This window comes from Mytilus edulis, chromosome 1 (genome assembly GCF_963676685.1).
Source record: "Mytilus edulis chromosome 1, xbMytEdul2.2, whole genome shotgun sequence".
Classification (NCBI taxonomy): domain Eukaryota; kingdom Metazoa; phylum Mollusca; class Bivalvia; order Mytilida; family Mytilidae; genus Mytilus; species Mytilus edulis.
In genome coordinates this window covers 22,547,171-22,571,465 of record NC_092344.1, presented here as the reverse complement: position 1 = coordinate 22,571,465, position 24,295 = coordinate 22,547,171, and the positions used below count along the sequence as shown (strand labels likewise).

General features: G+C 31.0%; 2 protein-coding genes across 2 annotated transcripts in view; both read left to right on the top strand.

Annotated features, from left to right (window-relative positions):
• The first annotated feature begins 1,478 nt into the window (after positions 1 to 1,478).
• LOC139527667 (uncharacterized) overlaps positions 1,479 to 24,295 on the top strand; it is a 59,840-nt gene continuing 37,023 nt past the window's right edge. The window contains exon 1 of the mRNA XM_071323240.1: positions 1,479 to 1,628. The gene's annotated coding sequence lies outside the window, so the exon portion shown is untranslated. The remainder of the gene's footprint in view (positions 1,629 to 24,295) is intronic.
• Positions 6,085 to 7,478, top strand: LOC139527675 (cholecystokinin receptor-like). Its single transcript, XM_071323262.1, has one exon. It carries the CDS (start codon positions 6,182 to 6,184, stop codon positions 7,343 to 7,345), a length of 1,164 nt encoding a protein of 387 aa, XP_071179363.1. The 5' UTR covers positions 6,085 to 6,181; the 3' UTR covers positions 7,346 to 7,478.

Genomic DNA, 24,295 nt, shown 5'->3' with positions numbered 1-24,295 from the left:
ATGTTCAAATTTCCAATACATGTATTAACAAAATGACAACAAAGTCATTTAGATAATGAATAAGGAAGATCCCAATGTACTATTTACATTTTATAAATATATATAAAAGATACTATTTAATATGAGTTTGGATACTTTATTAATCCTACACTGACCATTAGAAGAATGTTATGTGGTACCGTGCCTAGGTGATCATTGGTGGCTGACAATAATCTTTAATCTTCTTACTGCAAATTTGTCTAAAATGTTTTCTGCATTACACCTCAAAGTTAAATATGACTCTTTTTTTAGAGATTCCTCCAAACGGCACACACTTCTTAATTCTCCAGTTTATTGATAGTCAAAATACATAAACCTGGTGCATTGAAGTCCATGTCAACACAATTAATTTAAATATAATATGCTGCATTATATATGTTATTGTTTGTAATGATATTGTAAATATGCTCCATGCCCGTCTTCTTTTCTATTTTATAGTTGCTAACATCCTAGTCATTTGGACTCTGGTGGATAATCGTTTCATTGGCAATCATACCACACATTTCTATCTTATATGAACATCTTCTTATTTATATGTTACAAATTTAATCTTATATTTTGACTCATAATCTGTCCTTTGAGACATCCATTTATGTTCACATTTCTTCATATATTTATAAATGGTAAATGAATGTGATTACTTTCTTAACACGACGTCGCTAGGGGATATCAGGAATTTAACTGCAGAATTATCGAATTATAAGCTGACAATTACAACAATAGTATTGTTTTTATGTCTAGCCTACGACAGTACGTAAGGTGGGAGCATCACGAATTCTAGTTATTTGTCCGTCCGTGCGTCTATACCGAATCAGGTTGAAGTTTTTGGTTAGACGATCGCTTACCAAGACGTTGTTGTCATAGAAACTTTTATATAAACAATTAAGATCATATAATTTTTAAAATGGGAACTTTTTAAATATATCTAACCTATTAATGTAAAATAAAGTTAGGTTATTTGCTGCATTTAGATTATTATTCAACGTTTACATTGTTAACGTACACTTACAAATATTCCGTGAATTTAAGGACGACGCTGCGATTAGAATATTGTATGAAACTGTTATTCTTTCATTACCAAGATTTCAGTGTGCAAGGAATCACCACGATAACTTCTTGATTTATTATTTGCATGACTTTAATATTGTGTTTAAAATAACGTGCAGATTGAAATCAACATGTTGTCTTTGATTCCTTACGAAATTATTTTTTCTTTGTAATTAACTGCTTTGTAAAGAGTCAAGTGTACGCTCATTAGTTAATTCAACAGAAAAATATACTTGGTAGAAAACACACATTTATGTATTGATTGATAAATCCTTGAAATCAAATCACTGAGGCAATTGGTACTTTCCTGATATTTTTAAGGAAAATTAATCAATGTTCACATGTCAAATCCTTTTACTTATCTAGATATAAGATTCAGAAGATTATTGATCACTAAAGATAAAGCTAAACGCGCACCTGTTTCCGGGAAAGAAATTGCATATCATATTGTTATTGAGTTTTTAATGTTTTGTTAACGGCAGTTAGAAAAAAATGATCACATATTGTGTTCCAGGACATTCTCCCAATTGCCAGTTTCAACGGTAAGTGGCATGTATGATTTTTCTTACTTATAAACAATATATCTACACTGAATACTGAAAATGAAAAACATTTTTTTTTCAGAATTATTTTACGTTGTATTTATGTAGATGCAAAATACTTCCTCAATTTGATTAATTTGCAACCGATTTCTAAGTCTTTCTTAGGTTTCTGTCATGCAGATACAAGATTATCTCGACGATAAACAGTTTTAAATTCCAAATGACATGTTTGTTAACCTCTCCCCTCTACTTTCTTTGACTCTCTGCTGTTATTTACCAAGGATGGGTCATACAGATGAACAAATTTGTTTTTGTTTTGATAATACAGTAGTAAATAAAATATTGAACTTTATACCCTGCAATCATTTATGACAGGAAATTGCTTAGTAGGTTCTTAGATTTTATAAATGAAATGGTTTATATTTAGTGATTTCCATCTATCAAACAAGAAGTTACAAACCAACACTAGCTTCAAATTGAGGAAAACAATGTAAATGCCTCCATTGAGGCGTGCAGTTTCCGATACTGTTCTTAAACCAAAACTTAATCCAGAATGATAATATTCAAAATCTTGATTTACGCTAAATCGGCTTGTAACCAATTTAACGAAATTAATGGCATTTTGTCGGTTCAATGTCTCAACTTTGTTAACTGAATGATTTTTTTTTCAAATTCTTAATTCAATGGGAAACAACTAAAAGAGAGACAAAAATAATAAATCAAAACTATAACAGGTATACGATACTAAGACGGCAATCATGAACCATTATTCGAAGAAAGAACAATACCTTCAGGAAGACTATAAGACAAAATAACAATTCACAATACACTACTCAGCAAACATACCGACTATACGGTATGAGGATCTTATTTTGTCACGGCTGGTAATCTACACACGCAGAACATTTGGTTGTGCAATGCAAACCGTGAGAGGATCTTCCGGTTGTGCTTGAGTGGAGTAATTATCACCGCTTCAAAAGGTATGTACATTTCTAAATCGTTTCTAAGCGGTGATAATTACTCCACTCAAGCACAACCGGAAGATCCTCTCACGGTTTTCATTGCAGAACTAAATGTTCTGCGATGGTAGATTACCAGCCGTGTTTGTTGAAAGCTGTACGGTTGCCTATAATTGCTTCAACCCATTTCATTTGAGGTTTGGTGGATAGTTGTCGTATGAGTAATCCTGCTACTCCTTATTTGTATAAAAAGATTGCAATGAAGGCTTGATTTACTATGTCCGTAAGGCAAAGTAGATCTATAAATTTCTACAACTTAGTTCATTTACTAAAGGAGTACATGTAAGACCAGTAAGACAAGAAAGGCCCTTGTTGGCTCCAATATAGTTTTACAACATTGATAAAATATAAACTTTAAGCTATTTATTGGAAAGAAGAATACTCTTCTTACATTAATTTGGAATGTTGTTGGCAATACAATGCACATATATCGGATACTAACATCATTAAGTCATGCAAAATTACTGACATCTTTAAATTTTAGCATTTGAGCTAATTTTTAGATGGTTTCCATTTTAAATGGAATTGGCCGCATTATTTGTTCTGTCTTAATATATAAAAGTATATTGTATTGGGTGATAAAACATAACATATATAAAGGTTGAGAAATGAACACAAATGCGGCTACTTTAATTTTTAACCAAAAAAAAACAACTGAAGAGTGACATTTTATGGCACATTTAATAGAATTTTTCATATTTAAGCTTAATTTTGAGGTCTTCAAAGACTAATTCAGTTAAAATCTTTCACATCCACTAATTGAATCGACTGAAAAAGACACTTACGTGTTTAAAAAGTGTCCAAATCTTTTATAAGATTTTCCTGAAATTTGAGGCCAAAATTGGCCATTACCGGACCTACTCCTTCGGTATATATTTTCTGATTTTCGATCGTCTCGTCAGTAGTATTATACAACTTGGTTTTCCTCTGGATGGTTCATGTTGTTGCTATCCCATATTGTTGAATAGATTTCATATTCACATGCATGCAATATTATTTTTGATCGTATTGACAAATATTTCAAAGGAACAAATAACATTCTTCGGTGTCAATCAGTGGCTTTTTATTCAGGCAGATAATGTGTAAATACTAAAATAACATTCTCTTAGTATATTCCCATCTTATATACATGTAATAGTATCGGTGCAAAAATGTCATATATAAATGCATATATAGATATATAATTTTGTGTCGCTAATTGAGAGGTACATTTGTATTTTCTTATCCCAGGCATAGATTACCTTAGCCATATTTGGCACAACCTTTTAGAATTTTGGATCATCATGCTCTTCAACTTTGTACTTGTTTGGCTTTATAACTATTTTGATATGAGCTCACTGATGAGTCTTATGTAGACGGAAGCGTCTGGCGTACTAAAATATAATCCTGGTACCTTTGATAACAATTGTTTTGTTTTCTTTGATTTTAAAACTAACATACCACAACATCTGCACATTATTCAACGGTATTTTTTTTTATGTTTACGTTATTTGTGCTTTCCCTCAGAAAAATATTGTTTAAGTATTACAACGCTTTTTTAAAGCTTTACAAAAGACCTTAAATTCTTACCAAAGTCAGTTGATCTTAAAAAAGTTGGACCGTTTTCCATCAACTGCTCAATAGCATCTTCAATATAAATACTTGAAAACTGCAGGAAATTTATTAACATGATTACCAATTATCAACAAAATATGCTTATTATGTATGTCAAATTGAATAAAATTAAGAAAAGTCGATAAGTATGAATATCTATGTTATCCATGTCTTTGTTTTACAAACACTCAAACTGACACGCCCTTTCGCATCATTCAGTTTTTTTTCTGCAATTACATATACATTATTTCTCAAAGGCTATCAGGTTTTCAATTAGTGGAAGATTAAGACGGAACATGTTGATTTTAGAAAATAAATATGGTTATCTGATGTAAAAATAGTGCCCCTTTTCAATTCTTAATCGGATACTAGATATTAATGCTAGTAAAGTACTTTTAACCCAATTCAGTCTTATTCAAAGTCGGATTGGGACCCAGTTATTTGTCCCTTTTTCCAAGCAAAATAATTCAAATGAAATATGGCCTTGGCTCATATGTAGATATAAATGACAAGATCCTAAAATAATACCTTTGTTGCATCATTTGCGGTTTTATTATAAAATGCATAAAGTTGTTAGCTCTAAGCAAATGTGTCTTTTAGACACATTTCCTTTTTCTTTTCTCAATTTAAATTTCTTGTGAACGTATGACGGAGCTAAAACAAATTATTTTCAAATACAAGATGTCATAAAGTGGCCATGTCAACTCAGCATTCGCTATATATATGCAATTCTACGAAAGCATTTAGCAAACTTATGCAATTTGAAGTTAGCACAGGATAATCTTTTCATACACAAATGTTTTAAGAAGTGAACAATTTACTCATATTGTCTTCCTTAATAATCATTTAAGTTAAAATGTTAAAAAAAACACCTATAAAAACTACAAATTAAACCGCCTTTACAAATATTTTCAACTAGATACAATGTCACAGCCAAAAGATAGAGAACCAGTTCATTCTAATGTACCGGACACGTTTCCTGTTCACTTAGGTCTTATTCCAAATATCCTTATGCACTTTCCCTTTTATATGAAATTTAATCATTTGTAATGCCTGCACCAATAAAAAAAAAAAAAGGCGATGTGGTATGATTGCCAATGAGACCATTTTTTCAATGTGTTTGAGATTTTGAATTTGCCATTTTTGATTATAGACTTTCTATTTTGAATTATTCTCCGATTTCGTTTTTTCACTATTTTGCTTTTTCTCATTTTCTATATTTACATGATATGAAACACATTCTTTGTCCTTCATATAGAGTTATTAGGTGACAAGACATCGTGAAATCAGCTAAACATTTCTCATTTCGTTCACATTCGCCATATCCTCTATTATGATATTACAAATTGTCATATACCCGTCAAATGACTTTATATGTTTTGTTAATTTGTCATTTTTTGAGGGAACAGGTCGCTTAAATAGAAATGAATTTGCAAACTAGTAAGAAAGAGGTTGCTTACACACAGACAAAGAAAAAAGTTAGAATGCCATAAAAACAAAATCTGATTGTGAGTTAGTAAAAGCATGTCATTAAAATATACATGTATTGAAATTGATATCGTTTAAACAAGTATAGAACTGTTTCAGTCAACGCCATCACCTTCCGTAATCCTAAACCAAACGTGACCACTTCATTTTCAGACGACTATAATAGCGTCAGCTATGCGTACATTCAAATATATATTAATTTCAACTTTCAATCGAGTTAACACGAAAAAGGAAGGTGATAGTTAAGTAAGATTAACTCTGACCAACCTTGAACACAAATATTTCCTTAACTGTCTTTTATATGAAATGAAACAATATTTTGTACACTTACTTTTTTAAAACTACCACAATAAAAAGGGAACAAAACAAAAAAAACGTTTTTAAATATATGTATGAAACATTTCAATCAGATCATTGGGGTTGTGACGACTGTATAAATTCCTCTGTATCGATATGAATATTACGGCTTTGGAATGGAATGATGAAATAGTGAAAAGTCTTATACCAAACATTGTCTTACTCTCTATATATATCATGACTGGAATATTTGGAAACGGTCTCGTTTTGATCGTTTATACACTTCGTATGAAGAACTTATCAGATGAAAGATATTTTATACCAATTTTAGCTGTTTTTGACATGATAGCAAGTGTATATCTTGGATCTTTTGCAACTTATGAGTGTCTAAACCAAGTAATTTTTTCAAACAGTATAGTCTGCAAGATAGCGGAGTTTTTTGCTGGATTTACGACTTTCGTTCCAATATTTGTTTTGCTCATTATTGCAATTCAGCGATATTTGAAAGTTTGTCATCCTCTGAAATCTCCTATACAACGTTCGGTAAAAAGAGTCTCATTGTGTCTCGCAAATTTGTGTTCATTTATAATTGCGCTACCTATACCCTTTGTGTTTGATACGAATTCCTTTTACAGCTCTGATTATGGGATATTAGGAATGCGCTGTGGAGGAGTTAAAGATGGTGAAACAACATTCCGGATTGTATACTCAATATTATTAGGAACGTTTGCCATTGTTGTTACATCAACACTTATCATTTTATACTCCAAAATTGGGTACACAATATATCATCAGCTTAAGGTCAATACAACGAAGAGCAAGCAGACACAAAACGATTCAGACCAGGAAGGAAAGACAATTTCGACCGAAATAAGTGCTGCTTCTCTGAGTGGAGACGTGCAACTAATGGAAACGGAAAATAATCAAGAGCAATCAACCGTTATTAGTGATCCAAATAGTTTGGATGCAAAGAAAAACATGACAACCTCGACTGTGAATAATTCCAAGCAGAGTGGATCCATGAGACGACAGAAAACGAATCGTCGAATTACCCATAATATAACAATTATGTTTCTCATCATAACCTTGATATTTTTACTTTGTTATATATCAAAGGTAATAGTGCTTATTATTGAAGGACTAAACAAGGATTTTTGGGAGGAAATGTCAACAGCGAAAAGATCAGGTGTGCTGTTTGTATCGGATATGTTTATAATTAACAATATTGTGAACCCTTTTATTTATGCTTTTATGGATACTAAATTTCGAAATGAATCCAAAACACTTTTAAAACGTTTGTTTATGTTTTGCTTGTGTTAAGATCATAAGTTTAATATACCACACATCTACTTTCTTTCATACCTAAATGTCACGCATCAACTTATGTTTTAAAGTGCAAACACATAAATTCTTGGTAAACACGTGCAATTATTTCTCTCCTTAACTTGTCAATTAAAACCCCATTTAATTATAAAATGTTTTGAATAAACGTTTATTGCTTATCTTATGCACTCTTTCAAATCCAATAACATTCGCCTTACACATACTGTTGTCTTCTATGATAATAGTGCATCGAAAACGTAAAGGATAATACCAATATTTTTTAGTTGTATACTGTGTTTAAACACCTATATATATATTCTCACTTTGGTGCTGCTGATACCTTTTCTATTTGTCAAAAGGAATTGGGACAAAAATCACTTGAATGATATAAACTTACTTGCCCGCAATCTTAGTTTTCTCTTATTAAATAATTCAAAATTTAGTGACTATGTTGAACAAATCTATCACACCGAACTAGAGATAAAGGATACTACAGATACAGATAAGTCTGTCTCATATATTGACGTACATCTAGAAATTGACAATGAGGGTCGGTTAAAAACAAGACTTTACGACAAAAAAGATTATTTCAGCTTCCCAATTGTGAACTTTCCATGTCTATGACGCAACATTCCAGCAGCGCCTGCATACGGAGTATATATCTCCTAATTGATATGATATTCCTGTGCTTGTATTTCCTATCATGATTTACTTGATAGAGGATTGCTGCTCACAAGGAACCTATTAAACTAAGAGTTCCAAATGGTGCAGTTAAAACCTTCTTTCGTAAATTTTACGGACGCCATCACGAGTTTCACAGATGATATCGGATATGTTCCTTATGTCGTTACTACAATACCCTATCCTTTTCATGAATGTGACCTATTGAATTTGACTATTTACCGGATTTGTAATAACATAAGCAACACAACAGGTGCCACATGTGGGGCAGGATCTACTTACCCTTTCGGAGCACCTGAGACCATTCCCAGTTTTTGGTGGGGTTCGTGTTGCTTAGTCTTTAGTTTTGTATGTTGTGTCTTCTGTACTATTATCTGTTTGATTGTCTTTTTTACAGCCATGGCGTTGTCATATTTTCAATCTATGAGTTTCACTGTCCCTCTGGTATCTTTGGCCCCTCTTTTATTGCTTCTTGGATTATCTTGTAGAGATTACAAGTTTCTAATAACCTTGGATACTGCTGTGGTTGTTTGTTATGTTTCAAAACATCTACCACCAACAATTATAAAATCTAAGTTACGATTGATGGCTAATGTCAATTCCTGTTCTAATTTATCAATCCAGTTAATTCATGAGTAATTTTGCACTAGTTATTATACAGGTGATGAATTTCATTTCTCCCACCATTGCGGAAGAAAAATAAATTAAGAAATGATTACTTGTATGAAGTTGTTTCTTAAAAACCGACCTTTTGAACTTAACTTATAAAACAAGCTACACAGTATATTATAAATCCAACAAGGTACAAAGTCTATGTTTTTTAAACAATCAACGGAAACGAGGACAAGAGACTCTTGATTTACCGATTGTTAAAAACAATGTTGCATGTATATGTCTTTAAACTTTGTTTTCTGTTTGTCAAAAGCTTTACTTGTATGCTTTTGTGCACTTAAGATTATATATCATTTACTAAAAGAATCCGTTTCAAATATCTTATAAATTCCCTCATTAATAGAGTCTCCTTTTTAGCACCACTTTTTGGAATTTTGGAGCTTCAATGCTCTTCAAATTTGTAATTGTTTGGCTTTATAACTATTTTGATCTGAGCGTCACTGATGAGTCTTATGTAGACGCGCGTCTGACGTAATAAATTAAGAGCCTAATACCTTTGGTAATTATTAATGTGACAGTACAGAGTTCTGTCAACTCATTACTTTTTAGAAACCTACCTATTAAAGGTTATACTCTTGGATATGCATATGTAGTCATGAATTGACTAATTGGTATTTGTTTCAAATCATCCGTTGTCAAAAAACACACTGTTCCCACATTTTTCGTTATAGCATCACTATGAATTGCTTTTGGTACGTATAAAAACTTGCAGAAAATAGTATTATTATTACCAATTATCATGCATATCATGAACATCTAATCTAAGAACGGTAGAAAAAATAAACTATCCATTCCCCGTCTACTCTATACGCATGCACTTACAAAATTCCAACCATTTCGATTTTGGTTCACATGTTAAAAAAAAATGAGAAAAAAACAACATCCACCATCTTATTCCTTGACAGATCAAGAAGGGAATCAGGGGAGTTTATCGAGGAAATATGAATATATGAACATAAGGGTAACAAAAATATAACAGTTGTTTATATCTGAATTCAGATCCCTATTTTATTCAAAGAAAGTATTATAGTTAGCTTTGAAATATGTATTAGCTTTAAAATATGGCCTGTCTGCAACTGTTATTTTCTACTTTTTTTCAAGACAATTTCATTGTAATGTTAGTGCATTTATTTTACCTATTTGACTGCTAATCTTACTTTAAACCCCGTACAATATTTCTGGTAAAATTCTGGAAAAACCGTCAACGACTTAAAAAATATAAATTATTAAGATTTCCCCAAGTAAATGATTAAAGATTAGAAAACCCGAGTTATGTTCCTCTTTATTGTGTGAAAAGAATTCTTTTCATTATGTTGTTCATGGAAGGAAACAGCTATATATGTATTATTCATAACATAATATGAGGAAGAGGATACAGAAATGTTTTTAATCTTTATATTGAAATTTATAAGAAGTTTATGTTATTTAATGTTCAACTAAATAAATATGAACATCACAGTTTTGGAATGGAACGCTGAAATAGTGAAAAGTCTGATACCAAACATCATCATACTCTCTTTTTATATCCTGACTGGAGTATTTGGAAACGGTCTTGTTCTGTTTGTTTATGCTCTTCAAATAAAGAACCTATCAGATGAAAGATATTTCATACCAATTTTAGCTGTATTCGACATGATAGCAAGTGTTTATCTTGGATCTTTTAAAATCATTCAGTGCTTAAATCAAGTAACCTTTTCAAACAATATAATCTGCAAGATAGCAATGTTTTTTGAGGGACTAACTACTTTCGTTCCAATATTTCTTCTGCTAATTATAGCTATTCAGCGATATTTGAAAGTTTGTCATCGGCAGATATCTTCTATGCAACGTTCGTCGAAAAGAGTTTCATTGTTTCTCGCAAATTTGTGTTCATTTATCATTGCAATACCTATACCGTTTGTATTTGATACGAATTCCATTTACAGCTCTGATCATGGGATTGTAGGAATGCACTGTGGAGGAGTTAAAGATGGTGAAACAACAGTTCGCATTGCCTACTCAATTGTAGTGGGAACCCTTGCTACTGTTGTAATATTAGCCCTTATCATTTTATACTCTAAAATCGGGTACACAATATTCCATCAGCTTAAAGTTCAGGAACCAAAGCTCAAATATGCGCAAAACGATGCAGACCTAAAAGGAAATACAATTTCGACCGAAATAATTGCTGCTTCTCTTTGTGGAGACGTGCAATTGATCGAAACGGAAAAAGATATTGAGAATCCAACCGTTATTCGTGATCCAAATAATTTAAACGTAAATCAAGACATGACAATTTCAACGGGAAATAATTCCAAGCACAGTGGATCCAATAGAAGACAGAAAATTAATCGTCGAATTACCCATAATATTACAATTATGTTTCTCGGCATAACCTTGATATTTTTACTTTGTTATATATCAAAGGTGATATTGCTTATTATAGAAGGACTAGACAAGGATTTTTGGGAGGAAATGTCAACAGCGAAGAGATCAGGTGTGCTGTTTGTATCGGACATGTTTATAATTAACAATATTGTGAACCCTTTCATTTATGCTTTTATGGATACAAAATTTCGAAATGAATCCAAAACATTTTTAAAACGTTTGTTTTGCGTATGTTAAGATTATTAGTTTATTATACCACGCATCTACTTTAAGGACTTAAATATCACGTATTCATAACGTAATCATCATCTTTAACGTGCAAACAAATGAACGATGAGGTAACACGTGTATTAATTGTTTACCTTTTCTTGTAAATTACAAAACGTTTTGAATAAACATTTATTGCTTATCTTATAGTCTCTTACAGTATTTTTGTTTTTTAAACCCAAAACATGTCCCGTAAAAAGTTTTTGTCATCATAGCTAAAAGTGCATCGAAAACGTTATGGATAATTATACAATTTTGTAGATGTTTAACAGTTTAATATGTTCATCAAATTGTTTACATACCTATTAAACTATTAATATTTTAAATGTGGTGCTTCTGAAACATTTTATATGTGTCAAAAGGATTTTCTTTAAAATATCATGTAAATGTTACAATCATTAGTTGGGGAAATTTTTTTTTTTTGCCCCATTTCCAAGTATAAAAAAAAACAATTGACATATGTATGAACCCTTTTTATTTATGTTTTCGAAGACAGGGGTACTTTTAGTCCATGTCCACCGCCAGCTGTTTTGCAATATATTTCATTCTTTCGATACGATATATGGTAACCAGAATTCAGGATAGTTGTAAATTAAACTATGTAACACATCTAAAGTGCTGTAATATAGCAGTTTTATTAGAAATTAAAACAAATCATCTATTATACATTCTAATATTGATACATGCATATCAAAATTTAGTCATAGATTATAAAAGTTAGTAACATCAATTTAACTGCTTAATGATACTTATATCTGTTCAAAAGAAGTGTTCAGCATTAAACAGTTGTCAAGGCACGAGTCCAATATCTCTGATTCCTGCAGCATTTATTTTTGGGCCATAGGCAAAAAAAAAGGCATCCTATGATTTCATTGTCAGTTAACTTGGTACTGTTATTCTTAAATATACAATATGTTTTAATTGTATAGACTGTTCGGCATATTATATGCTGCAAGAAAAAGAGGAGGGGACTTTGCGGATATGTATAAATACACAACTTCGTCTTCCGATTGGACACTTAAACACACTTATAATATATGGCTTTATCCAATTAAGCCTCGTTCTATTTTTAATGAAAATACAAATTCCCGACCAATCTTCCACTTTTGAGAACCTACCTGTTTAATATATTGTCTGCATTGTTCTCCTATTGAAAATGCATATGTAATGATAAATAATATTTGGTGTTTTTTTTTTAAATACACGGTATACATATAACATAACTGTTGATTGCTTTCGGTAGATCTATAAAAAAAAACCTGCAGAAAATAGTAATATGATTAACTATTATTAGCCATGTATGCATATCATGAACATATAATCTAAAGATATATCCATGACGATCAGAATAAATACTATATTATATTTTTCTCTTCTATCCTCTACACACGCAATCACAAAGTACCATAATTTCGATTTGTTATGTTTTAATTCGTGGCCACATGTAAAACATAAGAAATAACATCATACATCTTCCTCAGACAGATTGAGAAGAGAACAACATGAGCGAGCATATGAAGAAACTATGGATAGGTAAACATAAGATTAAAATAATGTGTATAAAAGTAGGTCTCTTTACACTTTACACCTGAAATCAGATCCGTATTCTATTTAGAGAAAATATTATCCCTAGTTTTGAAATATAGTCGGTAACTGTTTGTTTTTTTTTTACTTTTCTTAAATACAATTTTATTAAAATGGTAGAGCAGAATATTTTTTACAATTTTCTTTGTTGAATTTTTGAAAACCGTGACCGGCTTAGAAACACTTTAAATTATTAAAATTTTCCCATTTAGATCTCAAGATCAGGAAACTAAACCCTTAATTGTCATTAAGTGGTATGCCTTAACATTTTTCTCTCTTATTTTTGATTTTAATCAAGGAAGGGAATTCTATGTTTACAGCAACTATATAGATTTATAACATCATATGAGGAACAATACATACAAATGTTTTGATTTATAATCCTGGTACCTTTGATAACTATTGAATCTTTATATTCAAACTTCTAAAAAGTGTATGATTATTTTTGTTCGGTTTTGAATAAACATGAACATCACAATCTTGGACTGGAACACACAAATAGTGAAAAGTCTGATACCAAACATTATCGTTCTTTCTATCTATATCCTTACTGGAATATTTGGAAACGGTATTGTTTTGTTTGTTTATGCACTTCAAATAAAGGACCTATCAGATGAAAGATATTTCATACCAATTTTAGCTGTTTTTGACATGATAGCAAGTGTATATCTTGGATCTTTTGCAATTTATGAATGTCTAAACCAAGTAGTTTTTTCAAACAGTGTTGTTTGCAAGATAGCACAGTTTTTTGCTGGATTTACTACTTTTGTTCCAATATTTGTTTTGCTCATTATAGCAATTCAAAGATATTTGAAAGTGTGTCATCGGCAGAAATCTCCTATACAAGGTTCGGTAAAAAGAGTTTCATTGTGTCTCGCAAATTTGTGTTCATTTATTATTGCACTACCTATACCCTTTGTGTTTGATACGAATTCCTTTTACAGCTCTGATCATGGGATATTAGGAATGCGCTGTGGAGGAGTTAAAGATGGTGAAACAACATTCCGGATTGTATACTCAATAATGTTAGGAACGTTTGCCATTGTGGTAACATCAACACTTATCATTTTATACTCCAAAATTGGGTATACAATATTTTATCAGCTTAAGGTCAATACAACGAAGAGCAAGCATACGCAAAACGATTCAGACCAGGAAGGAAAGACAACTTCGACCGAAATAAGTGCTGCTTCTCTGAGTGGAGACGTGCAATTAATCGAAACGGAAAAAAATCAAGAGCATTCAACCGTTATTAGTGATCCAAATAGTTTGGATGCAAAGAAGAACACGACAACCTCGACTGTGAATAATTCCAAGCACAGTGGATCCCTGAGACGACAGAAAACTAATCGTCGAATTACCCATAATATTACAATTATGTTTCTCGTCATAACCTCGATATTTTTACTTTGTTATATATCAAAGGTAATAGTGCTAATTATTGAAGGACTAAACAAGGATTTTTGGGAGGAAATGTCAACAGCGAAGAGATCAGGTGTGCTGTTTGTTTCGGATATGTTTATAATTAACAATATTGTGAACCCTTTCATTTATGCTTTTATGGATACCAAATTTCGAAATGAATCCAAAATATTTTTAAAACGTGTGTTTATGTTTTGCTTGTGTTAAGATCATAAGTTTAATATACCACACATCCACTGTCTTTCATACCTTAATGTCATACAATCACTTATGTTTTAATAACGGGATCATCATCTAAAAGTGCAAACAAATAAATTATTGGTAAACTCGTGCAATAATTTCTCTCCTTAACTTGTGAATTTAAACCCCATTTTATTATAACCGTGTATTGCTTATCTTGTGCACTCTTGGAAAGGTTGTTTTTGAAATCCATCAACATACTGTTGTCTTCATGGATAATAGTGCATTGAAAACGTAAAGGATGGTAACAATGTTTGGGTTTTTTTTGTTATTAAGGTGGTATGGGAGTCTAAAATAAAAAAGATAGAATTTGTTCATACTTCGCCAAAACATAGTATCTATTGTTATATGTTGAAAAATATAATAAAAATGATAGGTCACTGCGCATTTTTTCAAGCTACAGGACGTGACAAAATGACACATTTTGTATGGTTTATACAGGAAAAAACACCGTTTTGGGATTAAAAACTAAACAAAATGATAGAATTGTTAAATACTTAAGCAACAGATAGCTTTCAAACAATGCTTTGAGAATATCAAAAGAAAAGATAGGGTCACCGTATGTTTTTCCGGCTAAAATTCAAAATAGGAAAATTCCATGTACAATCCTTCAGAAAATGCACTGTTTTAGAGTTACCTCCCCTTAAAATGCTTTTTTTTTTATAAACAACAAAAAATAATCAATATTTGCAAAAGTATTAATTCTTATAAATTGGTTCTTTTCAATGAAAATTCACATTTAATATCTGCATTCCTGCATCAAATTTTGCTAACTTGATAGAAAATCTGGACCTTTGTTTCCCGTCTTTTTACAATCCAAGATGGAGGAAGACACCCATACCACCTTAAGTTACAATTACAAATTAAAAATCCATGAATGTAGCAATTTTATCAAAGATTGGAAATTTTCCTCTACATTTTGTTATTGTTAAATGCGTATATAATGTTGGCATAGATTAGAAGCTACAGGAGAATCCATTCTACTTCGGAATAATGCCTATATCTGTTTAAAAGAATTGTTTAGTAGTAATTGAGAATTTCACTTGTTTTTATTGAGGTAATTTTGCATAATCATGGCTAATGTTTACATATCTGACTGTTCTTATGTTTGCAACACATGATGTAAAACAGTATCAAAAGTATTAAAAACATTTCATTGACATACTTAGTTCTAACATCAACTTCATTTAGAAGCTGATTGTTTTTTCTTGCAAGGATGGGTTAAGACTGTGAGTAATATTCACATATTTTTTGATGTTTTTTTTTTTAAATTTTACCAAGTTGAATAAGAATTTCTCATAATCATCAACCATAAATTTTTAAAACTTTTGTTAGTTTATTGTATTTCTGTATCATATTCCTGTCATCTATAATTTCATTTGTTAACCATTTCGGTCTCTTTTACTTCTTTTATTGACAATAGGTTAATGTTTATCTAGAGCTCTGTTAAATATGTCATAACACATTTGAATACTAGTACATGTATTATGATGACTTTCATGTTTAATTTTCTCTGAAAGTAAATTTGCTTAATCACTGCAATATTTTTCTAAATAAATTGCTTAAAGTTTCTGTATGAAATTGCAGTACGAATACCTTTTGTTTAATACGAGTGGCATTCCTTCTTTTATAGTTAAACAAACTGAATAATGATCGCTTCTTTCCGCAACATATTTAACATATGATTCTGGTATCATAGCCTTACTGGTGACATAAACATTATCAAGTATGGTGATAAAATTCTATTGTAAATCATGTTGCTTCTTGGATTTTTCATGTTGAGACTATATAAAGAGACTATAAGTTTCTAATAAACTTATCTATTGTTGTGCTTGTTTGTTTGATTCTAAAACATCTATCACCAACAATGATCAAATCTAAGTTATAACTGATGGTCGTTGTCTATTCCTTTTCGAATTCACTAATCCAGTAAGTTTCTGAATAATGGTCACTTCTTTAAAATTTAGCCACATATTTAACATATGCTTCTGGTATCATATCCTTAAAGCTAATCTTCCATGAGGCCCTCATGAAATACAATGAAATATAACAAACAATTACAAAATATCAAACAGACACACATGCATGAATAATGAAATAAAAAATTGTTATGAAATATACAATTTTCAAAACAGGTAAAAGTTACAAATTCATTTATGACATGTATAGTATTGGCATCAACAATATCATAAGTTTGAGTAAGTGTGTGAAAATTATTATGCATATAAAAAACGCACAGCTTCTTAATGTTCCATCAAGTAGTTCTTTAAATCTTTTTTGAATGAGCTTGTACTTGAGGTTGATTGTTTTAGGGATATTGGTAAGTTGTTCCATAAAATAGATCCTGAATATATAAAAGATTTCTTATAAATCTCTGCTTTGGCTTTTGGAACTTGTAAATTTTTGCAAGAGGCATTTCTCAAACAATATTGGTTTATTTCTGACATTTCTTTAAATTTTTCAGTGAGATATACAGGGGCTTCATTCTTAAGGCATTTATGCACCAAAACTGATTTGTGGTATGATATTCTGTTCTCTACTGTCATCCATCAAAGCTGTTTAAACAGTGGAGCTGATGATGAAAGTGGATCTGCATCTAAAATAAGTCTTGCAGCCCCTTTCTGCAATTTTATTATTCTGACTAGCTCATTGTTAACACAACCACTCCAAATAATACAATAATCTATCAGTTGGAGAATATAACCATTTTAGAGAGTAAAAAAAGTCTAGATGAAATAGATGAACATAAGTAATTAATATGGCCTGTCCAGGACAGATTAGAGTCAATTCTAACACCTAAAGTTTTTCAATTGATGATTTTTGAAGAATATTATTCTCAATAGTTAGAACTGGTTCTGCTTGATTTAAACGCAGCCTTTGTCTTGTACCTATAACCATACATTTCGTCTTATCCGAATTTATGAACATGCTATTTTCATGACACCCTTTTTCAACACTTGTACTTTTAATTGCATATCAGCAATAGTCTTTCCTGATGTATGCATAGTTGTGTCATCAGCATACAAGTCTGTATGGCAGTTTTTGATGTGTAATGGAAGGTCCTTGGTGAACAAAACATACAAAAAAGTATTGAGCCCTGTGGAACACCAAAATTTATGAACTTTTTATCAGAAAACTAATTATTTATATGGACTTGCTGTGTTCTTTCACTCAAATATGATTTTAAAAAATCCACTGTGTTTTCATGGAAGCCATAAATTAGAAGTTTTTTACATAGAATTTCATGATCAACAACATCAAAAGCTTTCTTAAAATCCAAGCGGACTGCCAAATTGATATTTCCATTATTCATTTCATGTAGCCATTTATCAATAATATAAATGAGGGCAGTTTACATGAAGGGTTGGGTCAAAAAACCAGACTGGGAAGGGTGTAAAATATTAAACTTTGTACAATATTTGTACAGATGTCTCTCTATTAATTTTCCTAATATTGACAAAACAGATATTTGTCTGTAATTGCTAGCTACATTTTTTTCACCAGATTTGAAAATTAGAGCTACTTTGGCATTTTTTAAAACAGATGAATAAATACCAGTATCAATCATTCGATTAAAAATGTATGTTAAGGAAGATGCTATGAAAGGAGCACTCCGTTTTAAAATCTTTGTCAGAACCAGAAGATGTCTTAACATCTAATCTAGTTATTTCAGCAAATAGTTCTCAAACTTTTACTGGAGGAATGATGAATTTATTATGCCTTTTTCAAGTATTTCATTTGTACATAGTCAGAGTATTAAAATTTGAGTTGCTTGGTGCCCTACTATGGCTTAATTTTTCAACACATGAGGTGAAATAATTATTGAACGTATTAGCAATTTCTTTATGATCGGTTGTTTTATGGTCTCCAGTTGTAATAAGTTCATGATGGATTAGATCGATTTAGGTTGTGAATACATTTCGTTTTAGAATCGTTTGAGTCTTTTATCATATCATTATAATATTTCTGTTTAGATGTATCAATGATATGTTTTGTTCTGTTTCTCCAGAATCTATATTCAGCCCTCATTCCTAGTGAATGATATTTATCTCTCAATTTATTTGCATATGAGATTTCTTTATTGTACCATTAAATGAGTTATTCATGAGGGTTATAGATCAAGTTTAAGTTTCGTTCCGCTAGGCTAATTTTTGCTGTAATTTAGGGCTTTGGACTTTGATAAATTTTTGAAAATCAAAGTTATACGGACCTTTTTTCTAAATGCTTTCAGATATTAGGCTGATTTTTGGTATGTGAGCTAAACATGATGCGTTACATATCAAGTTTAAGTTTCGTTCCTTTCCGCTAATTTTTGCCAAAATTAAGGGTTTTATACAAGTGCAAAGTCAAGTTTTCTTTTTAAAACAGTCAACGGAACTGAGGACATGAGACTCTTGATTTACCGATTATAAAAGCATGTTGTACATATGTATTGTGCTATTGTATTCTGTTTCTCACAAACTTTTTATATGCTTTTAGACAATTAAGATTATATATTATATATAAAAAAAAAAGAACCCTTTTCAAAACTCTAATAAATTATGCCTATCCTGAAAATGTAATCTAAAGATATATCGATTGATATAAAAACTAAATTATCCATTCCCCATCCTATACGCACGCACTCACAAAATACCGACCATTTCGAGGTTCTATATAAAACATCAGAAAAAAATCAAACATCTTCCTCAGTGATAGATTTAGTACGGAACCAGGGGACCTTATCAATCAAATGTAGGTATATACATATATATAACAAAAAAATCAGAGTTTTCCTCTTTACATTTGAATTCAGATCCGTATTCTATTTAAAGATAGCATTATCCCTAGCTTGGAAATAGAATTAATTGCATAACAGTGTGGTCGACAGTAAAACGTTTGTAGGGTGTAACTTGTTTGTCAACGGCTATAATTTTATGCTCACCCAGTCTGTCAGAGGCCTTCCAGTGGGGATTGAAATATTCACTTGTTACACATTCCGATACATAAAATGAAACTTTCTTTTTACAAAGCTTGAAAGGAATTTGTTTTAAATGTTTATTATAATCATCACATACAACCGTGTCATTTATAAGAATAATAATGTTCAGAGATGATATTATTTAATAATAATTAAAAAAAATAGGTTTATCCATTGTAAAAAAACCTATTAAGTTGATGGGGTTAATTCACAAAATATCTCATTGATTAAGAGCACAACTACTTCTACGGTGTGCTCATTTAAGGTTGGCCTACTATTTATTCAATGCGTATACATGTGGGTTTTGTTTGTGAAGAGTTCTGGATAATTAAAAAATCATTTGATTTCTTTGTTTAATACCATAAAACGATTCATTCTTTCAGATATTTGTCACTTTGCCTTATCTTCAAGTCCAACACAATTTCTCACGTTTCTTACAAAACTTATATTCTTGTGATGTATTCTTTTGTTGAAAAAAAAATGTATAGATATAGATAGATATAGGAAGATGTGGTATGAGTGCCAATGAGACAACTCTCCTCCCAAGTAATTTATAAAAGTAAACCATTATAGGTCAAGGTACGACCTGCAACACGGAGCCTTGGCTCACACCGAACAGCAAGTTATAGAGGGCCCCAAAACTACTAGTGTAAAACCATTCAAACGGGAAAACCAACGAGAAACGAAAAACACATATGAACTACATAAACAGACGACATCATGCATTGTAACTTTTAAAGCCAATTAAGTAAAAAAAATAATCTGAAAGAACGTGCGATATCATATTAGGAAAATTGATGGTCAAACCATAACAAAAAATCAAGTAAAGAATTTTAAGTATTCAACCGTTATAGCTTGCTGTTCGGTGTGAGCCAAGACTCTGTGTTAAAGGCCATTTTTATTTATTTTCAAATTACAAAGGTTATTCCTGATTAGTATTTTTAATTATTTTATTTAGGCGTTTAGAACCTTTGGTGTCCTCACAGTTTAAATTTCTATGATAAGTACGTCGTGAGCAGTGGGCATTACAGACGAACGTTCACCTAATTTTCCCCAGTCAATGAATGGCCATAGCTACACTGTTATGAATTTCATTCTATGTCCCTTAGCTGTTATTTTCTAATGACAGTGCCGATTTTAATGTTTTTTATTTGACTGCTTGTTTTACTTAAAACCTCTTACAATATTTCTGGTGATATTTTTGAAATGCCGTGACCGGCTTCAAAATATAAAAAAAAATCAAAAAAATCCAAGTAATGATTAAAGACTAGGAAACCTAGCCCTTCAATGGCTTTTAGTGGGTTGCATAACATTTCTGTTCCACTTTATTGTGTGAAAAGAATTCTTTTCATTATTTTGTTCAAGGAAGGAAACAGCTATATATGTATTATTCATAACATTATATGAGGAAGAAGATACAGAAATGTTTTTAATCTTGATATTGAAATTTCTAAGAAGTTTATGGTACATAATTTTCGACTAAATAAATATGAACATCACAGTTTTGGAATGGAACGCTGAAATAGAGAAAAGTCTGATCCCAAACATCGTCATACTCTCTTTTTATATCCTGACTGGAGTATTTGGAAACGGTCTTGTTCTATTTGTTTATGCTCTTCAAATAATGAACCTATCAGATAAAAGATATTTCATACAAATTTTAGCTGTTTTCGACATGATAGCATGTATTTATCTTGGATCTTTTAAAATCATTCAGTGCTTAAATCAAGTACCTTTTTCAGTTGGGAGGAGATTTCAACAGCGAAGAGATCAGGTGTGCTGTTTGTATCGGATATGTTTATAATTAACAGTATTGTGAACCCTTTTATTTATGCTTTTATGGATACAACATTTCGAAATGAATCCAAAACATTTTTAAAGCGTGTGCTTATGTGTTTCTTGTGTTAAGGTTATGCATTTAATATACCACACATCCACTTTCTTTCATGCTTAAATGTCACGCGTTCACCTATTTTTTTTTGTATACCGTAATCATTATCTTTAGTGCAAACAAATAAATCCTGAGTAAACACGTGCATTAATTTCTCTCCTCTCCTTGTGAATTAAAACCCCATTTAAATATAAAATGTTTTCAATAAACGTTTATTGCTTATCTTATGCACTCTTACAAAGGTTGTTTTGGAAATCCAATAAGATATGCTGTAAAACATTGTTGTCATCTGGTCTTAAAGTGCATCGTAATCGTACAGGATTATAATAATATTTTTTAATTGTTTTATATGTTTATCAAATGTTTTTCATTTATATAAAAATTAGGGTTTACACAAAAGTGACTAGTTTTTTGTCTCTACATTTAGTTTTCAGAAAAACAATCATATGCTATGATAAGTTGTGTAACGATTTGCATGTGCTTAATGATACAAGCAACAAGCAAACGGAAACTCGTTATGATTGTTCGATCTTGGGGACTTTTTATCCATTTGCAGACAATTTTCGGGATGGATTTCTTTCTTTGGATTAGATATATGAAATCTTATTTCAGAACAAATGTATATGCAGATTTATCAGAGATTTGAAAGTTTTCTGTACATTTTGATGCAGTTAAATGCATATTCAAATTGAAGAATAGATAAGAAAATATAGGAACATCTATTCCACTTCTGAATAATGCTTATATCTGGGTAAGAAATGTTAAGCATCAAACAGTCGACGTGATGTACTTGTTAAATGACCAGATTTCCCAACATGAATAAACTCATTATAGATACCGAGCTAAAACAAAGTATGACCCGCGCGTTTCGTCTACAAAATCTCATAAGTGACGCGCGAATCAAAATTATTGAAATGCCAAATAAAGTACGAATTTGAAGAGAATTACAAGTAGTATTGGAAGTTATGCTTTGAGGAAATGACGATTGAACATATTATCGTTTGAGTGTATGAAAAAGCGATTTGAATTTCAAACATTATCCTATCAAAATCGATTGATTTTTGTAGAAATACAGTTGATAATACGTAACCTAGGAAAAGTATTTCCAGACTTCTTATTTCGGCACACAAACTTATGATAGAGCAGAAAGTTACTAGCACCTAGTTTTCTACATCTAAAATTCCTATCTGTTCGAAGTTCTCATACAACAAATTGAAAGATAAGACCCATTTACTCCTTTTGTCTACCAAACATGCACATAACCATACCCATTTATTTGTTTTAATCTGTAAAAGTTATGCACAATTTACAAATCTTTGGCCAATTGACTGTGAGGTTCTCTTCTTTCTTGTATATATGTATAGCTCAACTAATTCCAATAACGAAACAATTAAATCATATTTTCATTCTGTAACACAGACATTCTGATTTTACATTTACAGTTACGAGGAGTTGTATTGTGATCGTGTAATGTGTGTTTCCCCTTAGACAATAAACACTTGTAAGTTAAGATACTTATTCGAATTATTGCATTGTCGCTGATCTGAGGTGTCTACGATCTACTATTGGTATCCCCTGCTAATTGAACATCTCTAAAAGAATTGGGCATCATAAGTTGGTGTTCGGTATTTTGCTATCACATTTTTTTATGTTGCAATATTGAATACTCGTGTGGTCATTGTTGAATCTGATATAGGAAAATATCATATTTTTTTCTATTTATGCTGTAATTTTTATCATTGACTGTATTTGTTTTATACATGTTAATTGAGTACTTTATATTCATTATTATTAGCTATGGTGTATGACTCTTGTCTTCCTTTAATTAGACAATAAAATATGTATAATACATCATTTTATGATGTCGGATCTTTATTGGTTAATATGCACATACTAGTAGGCATAGGTATAACAATCGAAGATCAAATTCTGCTGTACATGATTGAAAAATCTGCTGTCACTTTAGAATAATAATATTTTACTGCTAATGCAGAACACAGATTCTATTCTATAAACCAGTAAAAGGGTGTGTTACGATGCTGATATTCTACTCCTAATCAAGATTCAGTGGGTAAACGAGCTCATCATAGATTCAAGATTCGCATTTACCATATTCTTCTATAAACCAATAATAAAATCGCTAAAATCCATAATTAAAAAGACAATAATTACAGAAAATTCACTTATAATGAATCAAATAACACATATCTATATACGAAGGTGATAGAGAAGATATTTTCGCATCGGTTGATTATGTATTTTTCTCGGGGTAACAATCTCCGTGTTATTTATGTACAAATCTATTCTAATCCAAATAACTTTTATATTTGTTATACTTTTGTTATCTCAATTTGGAAGTTCAATTCGAATCCTTATTTGCGGATATGCCAAGCCTTCTGTCAGTCAATAAATCTTTGCAAAATCTCTGAGAGGTATTCGTAAAATAAGATGTTTATTAAAGTTCTGCCTCTATCTTAACCCCACCCCTCCCCCTGTTCCACCCATTTTTGAAAACACATATCTCCGTTTTTACACGTAATCAGTTTAAGACAAGTTGATATTTGTTTTTATGTATTTGTTGCCAATCAAATATATGATAATTATAGTTATCAAAGTTACCAGCATTATAATGATATATTATATTGATAAGTCATTTATAGAAAGAACTATTCGAAGGTTTGTTTACGCAGCACGGAAGGCAAATAACTGCACAGTGTATAACAAAGGTTGTCCGTTTCTAAACACTTCATATCAGCGACAATGCAATAATTCAGATAAACTAATTAAATATGTGTATCTTAACTTACATGTGTTTATTGCTGACTATGCGGTATGTGTTTTACTCATTGTTGAAGACTGTACG